Source organism: Grus americana, chromosome 2, assembly GCF_028858705.1.
Source record: "Grus americana isolate bGruAme1 chromosome 2, bGruAme1.mat, whole genome shotgun sequence".
Classification (NCBI taxonomy): domain Eukaryota; kingdom Metazoa; phylum Chordata; class Aves; order Gruiformes; family Gruidae; genus Grus; species Grus americana.
Window position 1 is genome coordinate 62,020,845 of NC_072853.1, and position 18,067 is coordinate 62,038,911.

Genomic DNA, 18,067 nt, shown 5'->3' on the forward strand with positions numbered 1-18,067 from the left:
TTACTCCCATTCTCAAGCACCTCTCCCGATCTCCATGATTGATCAAAATGGACTGAAGTTACACCAGCCAGGATACACTCATGGGTGCATCCCATCAGGGCCCATGGATTTACTTATGTCCAGTTTGCTTACGTATTCCCTAAGCTGATCCTCTTCCACCGGTGATATGTCTTTCTGGCTCCACATATCCCCCCTGGTCTCTGGGGCCTGGGATTCCTGAAGGCTGGTTTTGCTAATAAAGACTGAGACAAAGGCAGCATTCAGGATCTCAGCCTTTTCCGTATCCTGTGCCACTGGGACATCTGCCCCATTCAGCAGAAAGCTCACTTTTTCCCTAGCCTTCCTTTTGTCACCTACATACTTATAGAAGCCCTTCTTGTTGCCTTTAACGTTCCTCGCCAGATTCAATTCCAGATGGGCTTTCAGCTTTCCTAACTGCACCTCTGCATGGTCAGACAATGACTCTGTATTCTTCCCAGGCTATCTCTCCCTACTTCCACCCTCTGTAGACTTCCATTTTATCTCTGAGTTTTGCCAGGGGCTCCTGGTATTTTTGCCTGACTTCCTGCTCAATTGCATGGACCGCTCTTGAGCTTGATATTAACCAGCTTTCTTGGGCCTCTCTTCCCTCCAAGGCCTGATCCCATCAGACACTAACAATGAGATCTCTGAAGAGGTCAGTTTGCTCTCCTGAAAATCCAGCCCTGTGATCCTAATTTCTGCCCTCCTCCATCCTTTCAGGATCCTGAATTCAACCACCTCATGGTCAATACAGCCAAAGCTGCCTCAGACCTTCGCATCCCTAACAAGCCCTTGCTTGTTTGCAAGCACGAGGTCCAGCAAAGCACCTCTCCTCATTGGCTCTTCTGTCACCTGGATCAGGAAGTTGTCACTGATGCTCTCCAGGAACCTCCTGGATTGCTTATGAGCTGCTGTGTTGTTCTTCCAGCAGACAGAGGGAATAATATATATATATATATATAAAAAATCAGAATCAGAAGTACAGGGACAATCAATTTCATAAATTTGAAAACATGAAAACTGGGAAATTTACTCTTTAAGCATCATCATCTTTAATGGATTTCTGTATGCTTACCTGTTTATTGCTTTTTGCCAAACAAAGCTCTTCAAAGTGGTTCCACAAGACCCAGAACTGCATTTTAATGCAAGTCTGTCATTCAGAATGTAAAAACTAAGCCTAGTGACAGCAGCCCTAACATCCCTGTGTGATACTGCCTGAATGACTGAATTAAGACAATCCTGCAGTCCATATTTTGTGTGAGTTATTTTGAGTATAAGAATGTCTTCTGAGGATAGTTTTAGTGAGTCTAAAAATCTGAAAAGGTATAAGAGAAAAATGATTAACAGCCAGTATCTTTACAAACTATTTCAGTGAGTGTTGACTCCTTCACTTCCCAGTTCAAATGAGAAGACAAAACGTAAATTGCCTTAAAAATTTATTTTTGTTAACCAATCTTTTCTCCTCCTTCTCCCTCCCCCATCTCCTTCAAAAAAATCAAAAAACAACAACAACAACCAACTCCACTACATTCAAATTCTGAGCTGTTGGGGTTCTTGCACAAAATGGCACCTCTCAAAAAGTTACTTGAAAGGTGCTATTCACATTGTTTGTAATGAACTCTTCCTCCACACTATTGTAAATGTTGGCCACTTGGACCATCAATAAAAACTGGATCAAGCTCTAGACTTCACGTATAAATACAATTCAGGTAAAATTTAGCTGTGACAATATATCTACGGCCTCTTGGGACATGACCCTTTATGTTTAAAAAGACAACATTCTCAAACCAGTAAAAACCTGAACTGCTGTTTGAAGCTGAAAATCTATTTAAACTTGATGGAACGCTCATTTAATTGAAAGATACTGGGATTTAAAATCAAATAAAATGGCTCACGTTTCTGCTTCCCTCTCATAATTTATCAGTTGCAATAGGTTTTCAATCCCATGGTACCATGACATATTCCAAGCCATCTTAAGCATATCTGACACAGGTTTCATACTCAAGCACTCAGAAGACAATGGCACCACAACAGTATTAGGGCTAACGACATGATGAGCAGTGATCTTGACTGGGAGATGAAACCTAAGAGAAAGAAAGAAAAAAAAAAAAAAAGAGAGAAAAAAGCTGTTTGTTTTTTAAATTAAAGCTTTGAAAAATGCAAATAAAGTTTTTGAAACTCTTTTGAAGAGAAAAAACTCCATGTTTAAAAACACAGACAACTTTGGATTTAACATCAAATTCTCCCACCTCCATACTTCAGGAAGGACAGCAAATGAAAAGAAGAAAAGTTAACTGTAAAAACCAAACAAAAACCCCAAAACCACCCACACATACCTTCTAACAACAGCAACAGGTAAACTGAAGGCAAGTAGGCCAGTATCATTAACGGTTATGCCATCAGCCCTGCAAGAGATGGAGTTAGTTATTACTCCCTATTTTAAGCTTCGATTTTCTACTAATGCTATGCTTATTATTTCTTTATTATTCAGAAAGAGCTGTATTTTTTCCTCCATCTAGCTCTTTAGTAACCCACTGATGAATAATTTGTATTAAGAAATGTTTCTTCATGATTATGCACTATTAAGATAGTACTTAGATCACACATATACAGAATACTTGTTGCACATCTACTGCACATAAAAATGAAATTAAAGATTATATACTGCTTGTTTCCTTTTTTCTATTAGAGAAAAACATGCATTATAATTCTTTTCAGTATATTTCATGTGTGTGAATTCTAAAAGCTTATTTTTTCTGGAGTATATGCAAATTTCAAATAGTAAAATATCATAAGCTGAGGTCTGTTGTTTTAAAGACAACTGCTACACTTAAAAGCCAAAGTAAATAGGAGAACTCTAATCAAGTTAAAAACCCCATGCCTACAGCTAGCGATTTGATTTGTGTAGTTTCCATTTATGGAAAAGATGGATTACAGATCAATCAGGCTTTTTTGAAAATTAAAATAAAGTACACTTAAAATTAATAGTGAGGTAAAAAGTATTTATACTGCAAAAATATACCGTGTAGACCTATACAGCATGCAACACAAATATTGAAACAATTTGTTTGGCCTACAAATATGGAATTTCAGATATGTAAAAGTTTGGGGCATAATTTTTTTTTTGTGTGTGTGTATATATATATAAAAAAACCTTATTTTCATTAAAACCTTAAATTTTGACTACAGAATATGCCATTAAATAACTTTTTTCATACCATGTTTCTGTTCTTGCTACTTCATCAAACAACAGAAGACAAAGCAATACTGTAGTTTCAGTTAAAACACCGCAATCATTTTGGAATATCAGGGAAACTGAATAAAATAAAGATATTTAAAAATGTGTTAGGAAAACATTCATATTTAGTAATACATAGAAGAACACTAGTTAAAACCAACTGAGTTTCACATTTTGCCAACATCTTCAACAGATGCCACAGTATGGGTAACACTATCACACAATGATTTATCTTTTAAAGATTAGAGACTCTGAAGTGATCCAAGGTTCTTAAGAAGGCTTTTGGTTAAACATCTAACCATATTTCACACATTGCCTTTCCACGCATGTATTAAAGTCAAAATAGAATCTTTACCTCTGAATAGCAAAAGCAGTAAAGATGATTGCTGTGCTAGGGACAGACGAACAACTGGATCTGCATATACAAGTTTGCGTAAGACTGTTAGACATGGTAACATAATAGATTCCATAAGCTGCAGGAACAGAAGAAAAAAGTAAATACAAATAACAATTAGGACAATCTATTATAAGATGCTTAATACAAACTGTCATGCTATGAAGCAATACATTCCATCATTATAGTAGAGAAATCTAGAACTTTCTTGACAAGCACATTTTAGTTTTACCTGACCATCCACGTGTATACATTCATTAAGGTAAGCCAAAATCTTTTCTATTACACCCAATTTTTTCACGATGCCATGCATTTTGGTATCTGTAGGAAAAATAAAAGATTCTAAGAATCACTTGTTCTGCACCAATTTAATATTAAACTTCTTTCTACAAGTTCACAAACGCTTGCTGTTGAGAACAAGTTTCCAAAATTGCCAATCAACAGAACAAGTACAGCTCTAGCTCTACCAAGGCAAAACTCCACAAGTCTTGTTATCTGACTACAGTAGCCTCTTGAGCAGTAGACTCTTAAATACTTGAACTTCATGCAGTTCACATGGGCCCACCTCTCAAGCCTGTCAAGAGTCTGCCTCTTGATATTGAGAGAGGGTATAATCATGGAAGCTTTGCTTGAGTTTACTGAACCATCATTGACACAAATGACATTTCAATCCATTTTAACTGCAGCTACTACTTAGACTAACTCAAAATGGAGGATGAAATTCAGAATGATAGAAGAAATTCTTCACTAAGTATAATATCCCTTTAGCTAGCCTGTGCAATCTAGGAATTAACTTTCCTAATTAAAATACACCACCACCAAAAAATATATATATATTTTATATTGACTGTCATCTCCTTCACTCAAGACTGAGTATCTGAGTTAGTAATAGCAAAAAATTTGAAGCACCATTAGTTCTGAGACAGATCAACCAATTGATGAATATTAAAAAGGAAAAGCAGAAAAAAAAAGTTCTTACAAAGCTTACAGAATTCAGCTTACTCCTCTATTATCCAAAGGAGCTGTTTTTTAAATAGTGAGACCACTGTTTCTTATTCTTGAGAGCTACAACAAATAACCTTTTTTTTTATTTGAATTGGCAGATTATGCACAATAGTGTTAGAAGTTTGGCTCAAGAATATAGATAAAAATTACAGAGAGTACCCTTAGCAGAAACCTAGAGAAAACCTAGCAAGACTGCAAGCTCACACAATGATCAGTACATGAATACAAATTTTCTCATGAATTTTACCTTCTAAAATGATAGCTAGCTGCTCAGCTGCAGACTTCCGTAAAACTAGGTCAACAGCATCAGAAGTCAAGATGTCATATAGCTTTTCAACGGTTTCTGCCTAAAAGTAAAACTATATTAGATTTACATCCAGTATGCTATTATGAAACAAAGTAACCAGCCAAATTTCCTAACAGAAAGTACAGAATAAGAAGATCTAAATTCCTTATTAGGAGGTATTTGATTAGATTCCACATGCATGTAATAAGAAAGGAATAGGTTATAATCTCTTTGCAACAAATCTCTAATAATACCTGTGGAATATAACAAGACAATAGTTTCTAGTGCACAACAGAAGCAGACTTTTAACAAATAATGCTTAATGTATATAGGACTACAGAAAGCTCAACACCACACAGAAATGCCAGAATATGCTTCTAAGTCTGTGAAGGGGACTGACTTTTTAATGGCAATAGGGTTAGACAAATTTAAACCTACACATCCATACAAATTTCAAGTCCTAATGTTTTGAAGAATGTAGGGGAAGAGTATAAATCAAGTATACAATGAGTGGTCAGAACAATTTCTTTTCAGAAGGTAAGCATCTTAGCATTTATTTAACATATTGTTGTTAATCTGAAAGCATTGAGAGTAAAGAAAGGAGGAGAACGAAGTGGAGATGGTAAAAAAAGAAAAACAAGAGAGATACAAGTTTTCCCATAGGTCAAATACTTGTGATTTTTTACTTTGCAAAAGCAGCAATATTAAGAAAACACCAATATAAATTTGTAATCTGTTTTAAAATATTTCGTACTAAAAATTATTTGTGCCTGTTTCAGTAAAAATTGATTTTGTGGGGAAAAAAAAGCTCTCTGTGAGAAAAATGAGATTCTACCCATGCACAATGAAATTGTTGTAAACAAAGCCTGTGCTTCTGGTACTCAAGCCTTGCTGTTAACTTATTGGCATGGGGGAGGAGGGAAATAAAAAGAATTATTTTCTTATTGTTGCATATGGTAGCATAAAACTTACTGTTTAAGTTTACATGGAAAGAATATATCGATGGATTTTTTTTTATGAAGCAAGCCAATTTGTATGAAATATTGCAATGTTCAAAAAATGGTAACTTCAGTGACTGGGCAGGTAGAAAGGTAGAAGAGCTGATCAATGACACAATATTTAGACAGAGTTTACTCACCTTAAATATCGACTCTGTTTTATCATCCAATTTTAGCTCAATAGCTCTTTCTATAATAAGTAAGTTTGAAATGCTGGAAAGCACACTGCCGTGCAGATGTGGGCGTTTCAGGTTTGCCCCTTCTTCATTCAAAAGATGGAATGTTAAATGTTTAAGTGCTATAGAACGAACCCTAAAGTGGTAAACAATTAAAATAAATATATAAATTTCTTATACTGGAAAATGTTAGCTGTAGAGTTAAAAGTAATTCATTTATAAAATTAACACAGTGGGAGAGGAAGTACTTAACTCAATATTGATTAGTCTACCTTTCAAATCAACCCATTGCATAATAATCAATTGTTTCTTTTAGAGTAGACATTTTTGTCATAAACATTAGAAAACGTGCTGAAATGCTACAGGGAGTTACTTACAACTGCTTTTTTGAGAACAGAAGACGCAGAGCGGCCCGTAGTCTAGTAGCTGTAGGGAGAATACCCTCTCCTTTGTCAGAGGTTGTTTCACTCAAACTGAGGATACAGTTACCTAGTGTATCTTTTGTGTCAGCATAACCCTAAAACAAATAACAAACAAAAATTTCCGAAGTTAAAAAAGTCTGCTTACTAACTTAGCAAATGAGAAAAGGTATTTCCCCTTTTAGGGGCTAATGGAGGGTGGGGAAGGAGCAACACCCCTCAAAAAAAGCAATAACTTTTAAGAAAACATTTGATTTCTGCAGATTAATATTCTTCCATAAAAACTTTTTTTTTTAAATTAATAAATGATCCTATATACAAATGAAAATACAGATTTTTACATGGCCTAGAGGTACTTTGACCGGAAGCTTTACCCTTCAATTTGTTAACATGATGCTGCTCGGTCAGTTTCCATTTCAATAAATAAAATTCAATCCCTACAAGAAAATTACTTAAAAACATTAAATGTTATCTATTTTCAGATATGGATCAAAGTATTTTCACATACAACCACGACAAACCAGAATCAGTTATGTCAAGTAATGATACTGCAAATATTTAAACAGTAGAGTAAAATACAAGGCATTTAATATGCATTGGGTAAATACAGGCCTCTGGAATGCTCTTGCTCAAGTATTTATTGTACGTAGCCACTACAGACTATAGAATAGAGGAAAATTCCACTCACAAAAATGAGAGCAGGGATAAGTTCTTTCTCACATGTTTAGCCTACAGCTTAAACTCCTACCTATTTAATCTTGACTATGCATGGAAGTTACATACACATGTAACACAGACAAGCTGACTCTGAAGTAACCTTTCTCTCACCACTTTCAAGTTCTCAGTGTATTTCCTCTGCATGTTTTGCTGTCTGAGCCTTCTATTTCATGGCCTATCTTATTTGCAATTTCTCCCCCTTTATGCCTTGATTTTTGGGCAGTTTATGTAAGGTCTTAAGTTACATAAGCCTTTTTTTCAACTTATAGTAATACTGAGGTGCAGGCAACGAATTAATATATAGCAGTGAGTAGGTATAATTATCAAAAGTGACTATTTTTGGAGGAAAAAAAGACAAAAGTATACTTGGAGGTATTAGCTAAGTTAAATAAAAGACAGAAATAAGGCAAAAATGCAGACATCAGGAAAAACAAACATCAGATAGGTGCAGTAAAATATCTAATCTGGACGACTATAGGCAGATCATAGAAGGGAAAATTTTAGCACTAGAGAAAAAACAATAAAGAATGTGAATGGAGCAATTAGGCTGAAAATCAGACTGAGAAAGGCAAAAGTTCCCATTAGATGAAGCCAACAGCAAAGATAATGAAAAGAAAATGTGCACATTATTACAGACATGAAGACGAAGGTCTAAGGATAATACTGACTGTTAATACTTCTACAGCATTGGAAACAAACAAACCAAAAAACAAACATCAAAACATACAGAAAATACAGCTTATACGTATTGCTATTTATTGAGTGCATACTTGATCAGAAAACTTGATCACTAAGGAGTTACAATTTTCAGATTTAAGACAGAGGGGACATTCTAATTAACTAGCTTTAAAAGGTATGCCATGTTTTAAATTATACTGGGATTATCCACTCAAATCTTCAAACCATTTAAGTCCCAGTCAGTACTTGCAGATTTCTACTACAACATTTCAAAGTTTTACATTCTAGTAATACCAGACTAAAATTTGTCTACAAATTCAAAGTAGAACTTTGACTGGCATTAAGAACCCTATAAAACATGTCTCCATTTGACATCTGACAAAATAAGTCTGTAGGTATATTACTGTTAAGATATCTTCCACCTGCCACTTTGGTGAATGTTCTGTTTGTTAACATGACAGTGTTGCTCTTTACATTATTTCATACATCGAATTCAGATTAAAACACTTAGAAGTACCTGTAAAACAGGAATGACAGGATAGAGGGCCTCCATAAACTTGTTCCAAGTCAATACTGCCATTACTAATCGTCCCTGCAACAGATGCATCAGAATGGCCTTGGCTGTAGAGTTCACCTGCTCAATAACAAAAAAAAGAAGCTAATGCAACTGCCCATGTGTCTAGGTCAGTTTGTCAATGCTGTAATTGGAAATGTTATACTAAAACGTCTCAAAGAGAAAGGATCTACAGACAAAATATTGTCACTGCAGAATGCTACTTTTAAGTTGTCAGTCACACTAAATATCAAGTTGTTAGAAAAGCCACTCAGAGAGAACACAAATAGTTCTGCCTAAATAGCACCCAATCATTTTCCCTTTAGAACTCTGGTTTGTCTTCTCTGAAGTAAAATAATTACATCAACTTATACACCTATTGGTCCCTCTATCCTGCAGGGAAACAAATTCTGTTTCTTTTATTTCCTGACTCTACATTTCTGGGGCATTTCATTCCCAGTCTTTATGATATGCTTCTGAAGAAAAGGGCGAAAAGAGACTTAAAGCCTGTTACATGGCCACTTCACTTTCTTGAGGCAGTCAAACTAAGGTTACCAAATATTTCAAATTGTACATGAATTCATCTGAAGCTCCTTATCAAAAAGGAAAAAAGGCATATGATACAGCACTTACACTGTATTAATGTATCCTGTATACATGTAAGGTATACTATAGGCAATATGAAAGTATTTACAAGCTAATATTATTATTACAATGGGAATACAGGGAAAAAAAAATGCAGTTTCTCAGAATTCATTCTTCCTTACGTAGTGTAAAAACACCTACCGTTAGCAGCTAAAACCCTGCATTTTATGCCAGAGCTAAAAATCCTCTCTCCCCAGGCAACAAGAATATTCTTTAATAATATCACTCTAGCCTATCTTTAAGGGACTGGTTTTGTAAAATCACATGGCAAATCTTAAGCGCAACCTTGGAATACAAGGTTCTTCTCAAATTCTTCTCATTGTCACATGCTCAAAAGATTAAAGTGATGCTTTATGAAAACTTAAGTAGCAGATATACATCCAGGAAGAAAAAAAAAAAAAAAAAAAAAAGTGCTTGGATATGATCTTCATTATATACTTTGTTAGAGAAATAATAAGAATGCATTATAAGGTAAAAAGAACAAAATGAGATAATTTTGTAAAAACGCATTCTCTGTTTCAACAGTCTTTTTAAACTCAATATCAATTGAAGGCTATTTGTTATGCTTGACCAATCACTGAAAGAGAAAACTGACATGCTTTTTAATAAAGCATCCAAGGGAGCAGTCAAAGAAAATAAATGCTTTCCTTGGAAAAGACAAGGTACATACAAAATACAAATACATAGCACATTATCAAAGATATTTTACTTCTCCTTTTGAAATGCTAACATCTAAAAAAATCACTTCTAAATGGAATTGTTCACAGTAATGTGTTAAAAAAAAAATCTTGTTTCAGGAGACAAGCCGAAAAAAAAATAAAAATTTGTCAGTCAATGTTCTTTCCCCTCTGATTGTAGGGACATTGCAGATCAGCTATAAAGTAGTTACAGATCACATGAGTAATTTTTGCCCCTCTCAAAATTCCCTATTTAGCTTATATGTAAGCTAGGAAATAGTGGATATATGTTAAGCATTCATGCATGTAAACAAACACAATAGAAATTTGGACCTATTCTATACTACTATAAAATAATTCTGTAATACTCAGGTAATTAAACTTAAACACAGATGTGTTTGTAGTGATGAAATACATTTTTATAGCCAAGACACTGCAGATTTAAAATGTCTTTTTGCTCCTCAACCAATGTACATATTGCAGAGGTCAATACACCTTTACAAAGACTTCAGACTTCATGATTTCCATCATACATACTATTTCATAATGTGCACATTTTATTAGGGCTGAATATATTACAGGAAAGGATTAAAAAAACCAGCTTATTTCATTTTTCATTTTTTTTTACATTTAATAGCATCCCAAGCATAGAATGTTATTTTGTCTCTGAATTCATCATCATTAAAAAAAAAAAATCCTTCCATTTACTAAAACTTCACTGTTATCACGGCTTTTCTACATACAACAAACTGTATGTAGTCAAAACTTCAACTAAGCCTCAGACCACCATGAAGAATATCAACACCTACTTTGCATGCACATCAACTTATAAATACAGCTACTAAACACAGTACCTCTTTCTTATCTTCCTGAAGGCCAAACGTACAGATTTCATATAAAACTTTTGGATGAAGAAGAAAATGTACTCCGTGGCAGATTGAAGACACAGGCTTAGCAATATTATGAATACCTAAACAGTCCTTCAGTAAAAATAAAGTTGGTTAGTTTTAAAATTCAGGATAGTCTCCACTACTACATCTTGTTTTATAGACTGCCTGAAGTTGTCATCCAGTGAAAAGCTTTTTCCATGCAGTTTGGAAGACTACAGTTCTGAAAGCTAAACATTACAGTCCTCTAAGAAACATAATCTTTATTGATCACTGATTGAAAATTCCTGTTGCTACACAAAATACAAAATAGTTTTGTTTTTATTTTGAATAATAGTGAAATAAATTAGAAAAGCTTTATATGTTGTTTGTTATTACATTCAAATAAGCAAAACCTACAACAGGCAGGTAAAAATCTCACAAAAAGATACAAGTGTCATTCAGTGGAGACGAGATTTTTGGAGTTTTTACAAAAGTATCTTCATACATTAGTGAATTGTGCTATAAGCACAATAACTTTAGCTGATATCCATTATAGAAAATAAGAATTATGGCAAAGCATTATATCAAAATAGAAAAATTATTTTTATTTAGTGAGCCAATATTACTGAATACCTAAAATGACCTGATGAATATGATATTGCCATTCTTTATATAGAGTACAGTGACACTTTTAGGAAGTTCAGACTCCTTATCCCTTGGGCTATCTTTATAACAAACTAAGGCAGTGACAAAATATCCATATAAACCAAAATCAAAACAACAACAAGCAAATTCAGGTTTAAAAAAAAAAAACCACAACAAAAAAAAAACCACGAAGTGAGAAAAAGCTACGAAGGGAATAGAATCTGTCCTTGAAGAGTAGGCACACGTGAACTTCATGAGGTTCAACAAGGACAAGGACAAGGTTCTGTACATGGGTCAGGGCAACCCCCAGTATCAATACAGGCTGGGTGGAGAATGGATTGAAAGCAGCCCTGAGGAGAAGGACTTGGGGGTGTCAGTGGACAAGAAGCTCAACATGAGCCAGCAACGTGCGCTTGCAGCCCAGAAAGCCAACCGTGTCCTGGGCTGCATCAAAAGAAGGGTGACCAGCAGGTCGAGGAAGGTGATCCTGCCCCTCTGCTCTCATGAGACCCCACCTGGAGTACTGCGTCCAGCTCTGGGGTCGCCAGTACAAGAAGGACATGGAGCTGTTGGAGCGAGTCCAGAGGAGGGCCACAAAGATGATCAGAGGGCTGGAGCACCTCTCCTATGAAGACAGGCTGAAAGAAAGAGTTTGGCTTGTTCAGCCTGGAGAAGAGAAGGCTCCAAGGAGACCTTATTGCGGCCTTCCAGTACCTGCAGGGGGCTTACAAGAAAGATGGGGACAAACCTGTTATTATGGCCTTTTGCAATAGGACAGGGTGTAATGGTTTTAAACTAAAAGAGGGTAGATTCAGACTAGATGTAAGGAAGAAAGTTTTTACAATGGCTGTGGTGAAACACTGGAACAGGTTGCCCAGAGAGGTGGCAGATGCCTCATCCCTGGAAACATTTAAGGTCAGGTTGGATGGGGCTCTGAGCAACCTGATCTAGCAAAAGGGGGTATTGGACTAGATGATCTTTAGAAGTCCCCATACAAATGAGTCTGTGAGTCTATGAATCTCATTTTAGTAGACACGCAAAACCGAACACTTGGAGTTCTTTTCAAAAGTTAAATTAAACAGGAATATTTCTGCATAACAGCAGCAAAAAACCAAAGTGACCAGCATTATTAAGAATCCTTTTTAAAAAATAAAATAGTCAGCCACTATTTTTCCCCCCTCTAGAGATCCTATCATTCTGAAGTGCAGTACCTGAAGTTTCCTAACCAAGTACATTTAACACCAAAAATTACAGCCAACGACAAGCCCAGGCCTATACACATTTCACAGCATATAACACAGTAAACAGAATTTGCATTAAAAATGCTTTTACTGAGGAAATCTTATAATACACATTATTTAGAGCAACACCAAAAGCATTAAGCATTAGGTCTCACCTTAACCACTTCCAAACAGCAGTGATAGGCTTCAGTTTTTATATTTAGCAAAGGATGAGACAATAGACGGAGAAGTACCTTCTGACCCTCAGCCTGGAGCAATGAGTTTGCATCAGCAGACTTCCAACTAAAGAAGAAAAATAAATAATTTAACTATTATTTATTTTACAGTACCAAAAGATGTCTACAAAAATTTTTCTGTTAAATTTCAGGATAATCTCTGAAAAATACTTCCTGAAAAGGTATACATCCTGAAAAATGACTTGATTGACAAAAGTTCAGAGATCACAATATATTTGACAAAATCATAGTATCAATCTTCACATTTGATTACCTACACATATAAAAAAAATAGAAAGATCATTGTTTTTCAAAATTCTCTCATCAAAATTAGGAGCCTGAGAAGCGTTTATGTTCATCTGAAAACATAAGAGTCTACTGAGCTTCAATAGGCTCCTTAAATCATGGTATACAATCATAAAAAAATAATTCTATTCCTTCAGAATTTTTTTCTTGTAAAGTCCATCTCACTATCTCAAAGTAAGTTTATGGTAGTTAAAAATTGAATTTCCTGTTGCCTGAAACAGCAGTCAAATAATAATTAATTCCAAAACATTAGAACACTAAAAAGTGGTTTGATGTTTCATAATTTAAAAACACTTATTAGACAGCTCTTAAATATAGTTTCCTCTGAAAAAAAATCCCTAAAGTCAAATTCTGAATCAGTATAAAATTAAGATTTTGTGTTTCTAATTAAGTGTTCAATTCAGAACTTTTCCAGGCACCACAGGGTAACTTAAAATTCTCTAACTAGAGACATGGAAAAATCTAAAAAACAATAAAAACTGGCTGTTAAATAAATGAGATGCCTTGTTGTGATATGCAGCATCTACAATAAGTCCTTTACGATTTCTGAAAGTAAAATAAAAGTTACACAAATACACTTGGAACAAAGGAATTAAAAAAAAAAGTTTGAAGACAGGTCAAAGTGTTTTAAGACTATTTCTTTGTAAATCACATAGTAACTTTGTATACAAAATCGTAAAAGCTTATACATAGAAAAGAATAAAACATTAGTTTTTTAAGCACCTGAAATTCAATTTTCAGGAAATTCACTATAGAATGACACAAATTATTTAAAAAGACCTTTCAATGGCTAAAAGAAAACAATTGTTCAAATACAGGGAATAAACAAGTTGAGTTTCTACTTGGGAAAGTTTATCCATAAAAAAAGATTGTATTTTCTCAAGTAAGAGTTTTAAATAGTAATATACTCACATATTTGAGCATATGTGAATGCATTCATGAAGCAACGGAAAGTGTTGATGGTAGGATAGACTGCTCAAGGCCTGATCTGCCAATTCTACTAATTCAGAAAGATTCTTGTCCCCCTGAGAAGTAAAATGAAGAGAAAGAAACTATCAGAATTAATAATATTAAAAGTATGCAATGTTATAGCATAATCTTTCAGAATTTATCATCATTTAATACATCTACTAACTAGGGTTTGGTTCAGCCTTTCACACAGTTTATAATTAACCTGATTAACAAATTCAATAGATTTCAAACAAATAAATTTTAGAACCTACTCCTGGAAGCTGAAAACCCTTCAGCTGCTGAATCCAAATAAACTTCTATTAAACTCAGTGGGAATAACGTATGTCTAACATTTCATAGCATAAACGTTATAACTGTTCAAAACACTTTCTAAAATGTCCAAGAATAGACCCATGCTTGGCTACTTTATGCTTTTAATCAAATTATTATTTTTTAAATCAGTATGCATTTTATGTGAGAAGAGTATAATGAAATATTTAACTACTAAACTTTCAAAAAAAATCACTATTATTATTAACAAAGGAAGTTTTTTTAAATTTAAGTAAATATGTCTTCACATTTTTGGTCACCAAATACATTAAACATGAGCAATTTAAATCTGATGAAGTTAAAGTTAACTTTTTAAACAGTATTTTATGAGCAAAGTATTGCTTAAGTTCAGAAACTGTCTATATAAAAGATAGACTAACTCAGACTTAAGATAGTACTACATTTATATTGCTGTTTATTAATTTATTTTAGTATCTATGGAACAAGTATTTTGCAAAATTACTTGTCCATTTGGATAATGGCAAAGAATATTTCGGTACCATGCTAGAATCTCTTAATAAAGCAAAGTATATTGGTTGTCTTCATAACCAAGTGAACACACAAATCTCACACACCTAGAAGTAATTGTTTATTAAAGCTACAATTGCCAAGCAGTCAGGAATTGAAGTTTTCTGAACTATTTAAATACTGGACAACATACATACATACACACTATATACTTTTTTGTATAGAGTAAGAGTATTTGCTTCTTTTTTACTTATCTTCCTATAAAAGGTCTTGTGCCCACTTCCAATTTCCAAGTGTTTATTTCTTTGATTTTACTTAGGATAAGATTTTTACAACTATCATGAGTAGCATTAGTGAAAAAAATATAAATTAACGACATGGTGTATGCTATGGAATACTCATGGATTTTCTTCGGCTATGCTAGACTATAGTTTTTAGCACAGAGAAAGGGAAGTGGAAAAAAAGAAATTTGCCTACAGGAAATATTTTATATAGTAAAATTCCATACCTTCTTATGAACTTCAATCATAAAGCTACAAGTGCATTCAATTGAATACGCAGCTTCTGAAGCTTGTTTATAAATACTGTAGTTCTCAGTACTCATCTGCTCCAGATAGGCTGCAACGGATTCATGAATGCTTGGGTGTTCCAAGGAGAAGGGCACATCCAGAGAGAGAAGAAATAAAGCGTTCAGCAAACTCTTTTGTAAAACTTTACTCGCCTTCAAAAAAGAAAACAACTGTCAGAATAACAGCCTGAAAATACAGTAAAACCAACCAGTACAATCACTATTGCTGCTACTTAAAAATTAGAGAAAGAAACACGTATCAAATGAGTTCTGCATGAAGAATTTTTTTTTTTTTTTTTAAAGTGAGAGTTCATTACACGTCGGTCCTAATGGTAGACCTGCAAACAGTCACAAAAGTTGTGTATGATCCAGCCACAGCACCAACAACCAGACACACCACTGGCTAGCATCAATTTACTGTCTAAACCACTAGATGGCAGAGAATACACAGACCACAATTATTTCTGTATTTAATAAAAAGCTGTCAACAATTCCACATAGTAATATCACATACTAAGAACTCGGATTTCTGTTATTGTTGTTTAGAGTTTTTTTTACTGCAAGTGTTCAATATTACTTCAATTAAAATTTTGACCTCAAACAGAGTAACTTTTTTTCCATCTCCTGTCATACACAGAATTGGAATTTTGTACATAAGAACATAAAGACAAAACTTATAAAGAGTAATTAAATTAGTATGCATACACTTTTTTGCAGGTACAAGATACTATTTATATTAAAAGACTTAATATTTGTGACAAATGCCTACAACTGAAAAATCAAATCTCCTACTCTGGTTGAAGAATGTCTAAAAATGACACTGCAATAAAAACTGATCCAAAAAAATGTAAACCCCCACAGATTTAAACATCTTCTAACACTTTCCATCTCACAAAAACTTCCAAACATCAGACCCCCACATCTACAATAAACTGGAAAAAAAAAACACAACCAAACTGAAGAGCTACAACAGAACTGCTTTTGAAGAGCATTGGAAGCAAAGAATAATTAAAATCACAACGATATATGAAACATAACTGCTTACTATCTTCCATCAGATTAAGAGTGATGCTTTTAAACATTACGTAGTTCTAGTCTTACTTAGTCTTACTTGCACATATACTATAAACTAGCAGGGGGCAGCATAGCTTTGCAAACCATGCATCATACCAGAAAAAACACTATAGGAGGAGAAAGAACACTGAAATTCAAAAGCTCATTAAAAAAACTGTATTAAAAATATTTTTTGAAGACTTGAAATCTGCAGAAGATTCTGGAGAACGCACCAATAACTGAAGAACAAATTTGCTTTCTGTGATCATACATCAGCCAATGTAAATCAGATTAATTTCTCTGTCCAGAGGCTATTCTCCCAGTACTAATCACTGAGGAAGGCACCACTTTTTTCCCCCCTCTTAAAATGCAAAACCAAAAGACAATCACTTAAAATTAGTGATGGCATACCTTTTCTACAGGGAGAAGTATTTGCAGCAATCTAACAGTGAAGAGTGAAATACTAATAAATGCCATTCTGTGATGAACCAACATCACCTCGGGCTGCTCTGCACTTATATTGGTTTTGTGATATAATATGGTTTCTCCAAGCAAACCCAAGATCAGAAGCAATTTGTCTTTCTGAAAAGAAAATCAGAAATACAATCATTAGAAATAATTGAAGCACTACTGTACCTTTACAGTGTTTACATAGCACACGTATCATTAATACAATTATACCAAATGATTTAAAAATGCAGAAATGGTTAAAATACACAGCGTTTTGTCTGTCATCTGTCCAGAACTGTGCATTACTTCTAAACCTCACTCTACTTTCAATTGCAGTTCTGAACACTTTGGTCAGTAATTACCCGTTACTGGTTACTATCCCCCTTCCTCCTCCTCCTCCTCAACTCCTGCTCGCTACACTTTTGAACTTCTGGAATTTCAACTATTTTGAAGTTCACTTTTAATATGGAAAAATTGGGAGCTGGTTTGAACCTGCTAATAAAGCTTTACCTTAAAATTAAAATAATTTTTTTTAAAAAAACACAATCCAAACTTTGAGAACATCAAATGCTTTTTATGCCTTTTCATTCCCAAAGGAAACAGCAGCACATTTCTCAGATTATGTAAAATCTTACTCGAGAATCACTACCATTTGGATAAATCCAGCTCATCGACACTGGAGAAAACAAAATTAGTTTCTAGAATTTGGTCACCTGAAGCAGGCAGGTTTGTACTTAAGGATACTAGAACAAAGGTAGAATTAATTTCAGTTGCCAGTTTTGCAATGCCAAATAATGATTAAGAAGGCAACAGCACATGTGAGATTTAGCTTATTAATTCTAGAAATTGATAATCACTGTTAAGCAATTAAGCACTATTTATCTGACTCAACATAGCTGAAGTTGAAGAAAATGACAGGAAGAAATTGCTAAATCAAATGAGTCTTTTAAAGTAATTATCAACACAAGTTATTATTCAGCAAGATGAAAAGAATTCATAGTCATCTTCAGCGGTCCAAAAAAGTAAGTTTCTCTCTGCCCTGCTATAGTTTGTAGAGGCAGGGAGAGCTTCTGCTTCAAGACCACAGAGTCTCAAATCAACAGTAGATTCAAAAAGTTTATTCCTCCCCGAAAGAGGGATGACTGTCTCAAAGCTAGTGATCCA

At 34.3% G+C, this 18,067-nt stretch overlaps 1 protein-coding gene across 4 annotated transcripts in view; it reads right to left on the minus strand.

Annotated features, from left to right (window-relative positions):
• Window positions 1-18,067, minus strand: part of RTTN (rotatin) — an 85,235-nt gene that overhangs the window by 50,709 nt on the left and 16,459 nt on the right. For 2 of the 4 annotated variants that reach the window (XM_054817475.1, XM_054817478.1), the window contains exons 11-25: window positions 16,865-17,035; window positions 15,341-15,553; window positions 13,996-14,108; window positions 12,718-12,844; window positions 10,662-10,787; window positions 8,450-8,566; window positions 6,496-6,635; window positions 6,083-6,254; window positions 4,906-5,005; window positions 3,886-3,974; window positions 3,615-3,732; window positions 3,240-3,336; window positions 2,358-2,426; window positions 1,917-2,105; window positions 1,097-1,336 (exon numbers count right to left, since the gene is read on the minus strand). In XM_054817475.1, coding sequence (XP_054673450.1) covers window positions 1,097-1,336; window positions 1,917-2,105; window positions 2,358-2,426; window positions 3,240-3,336; window positions 3,615-3,732; window positions 3,886-3,974; window positions 4,906-5,005; window positions 6,083-6,254; window positions 6,496-6,635; window positions 8,450-8,566; window positions 10,662-10,787; window positions 12,718-12,844; window positions 13,996-14,108; window positions 15,341-15,553; window positions 16,865-17,035 — 2,081 coding nt within the window. The remainder of the gene's footprint in view (window positions 1-1,096; window positions 1,337-1,916; window positions 2,106-2,357; window positions 2,427-3,239; window positions 3,337-3,614; window positions 3,733-3,885; window positions 3,975-4,905; window positions 5,006-6,082; window positions 6,255-6,495; window positions 6,636-8,449; window positions 8,567-10,661; window positions 10,788-12,717; window positions 12,845-13,995; window positions 14,109-15,340; window positions 15,554-16,864; window positions 17,036-18,067) is intronic. The other 2 variants (XM_054817476.1, XM_054817477.1) reach the window with 2 other exon arrangements.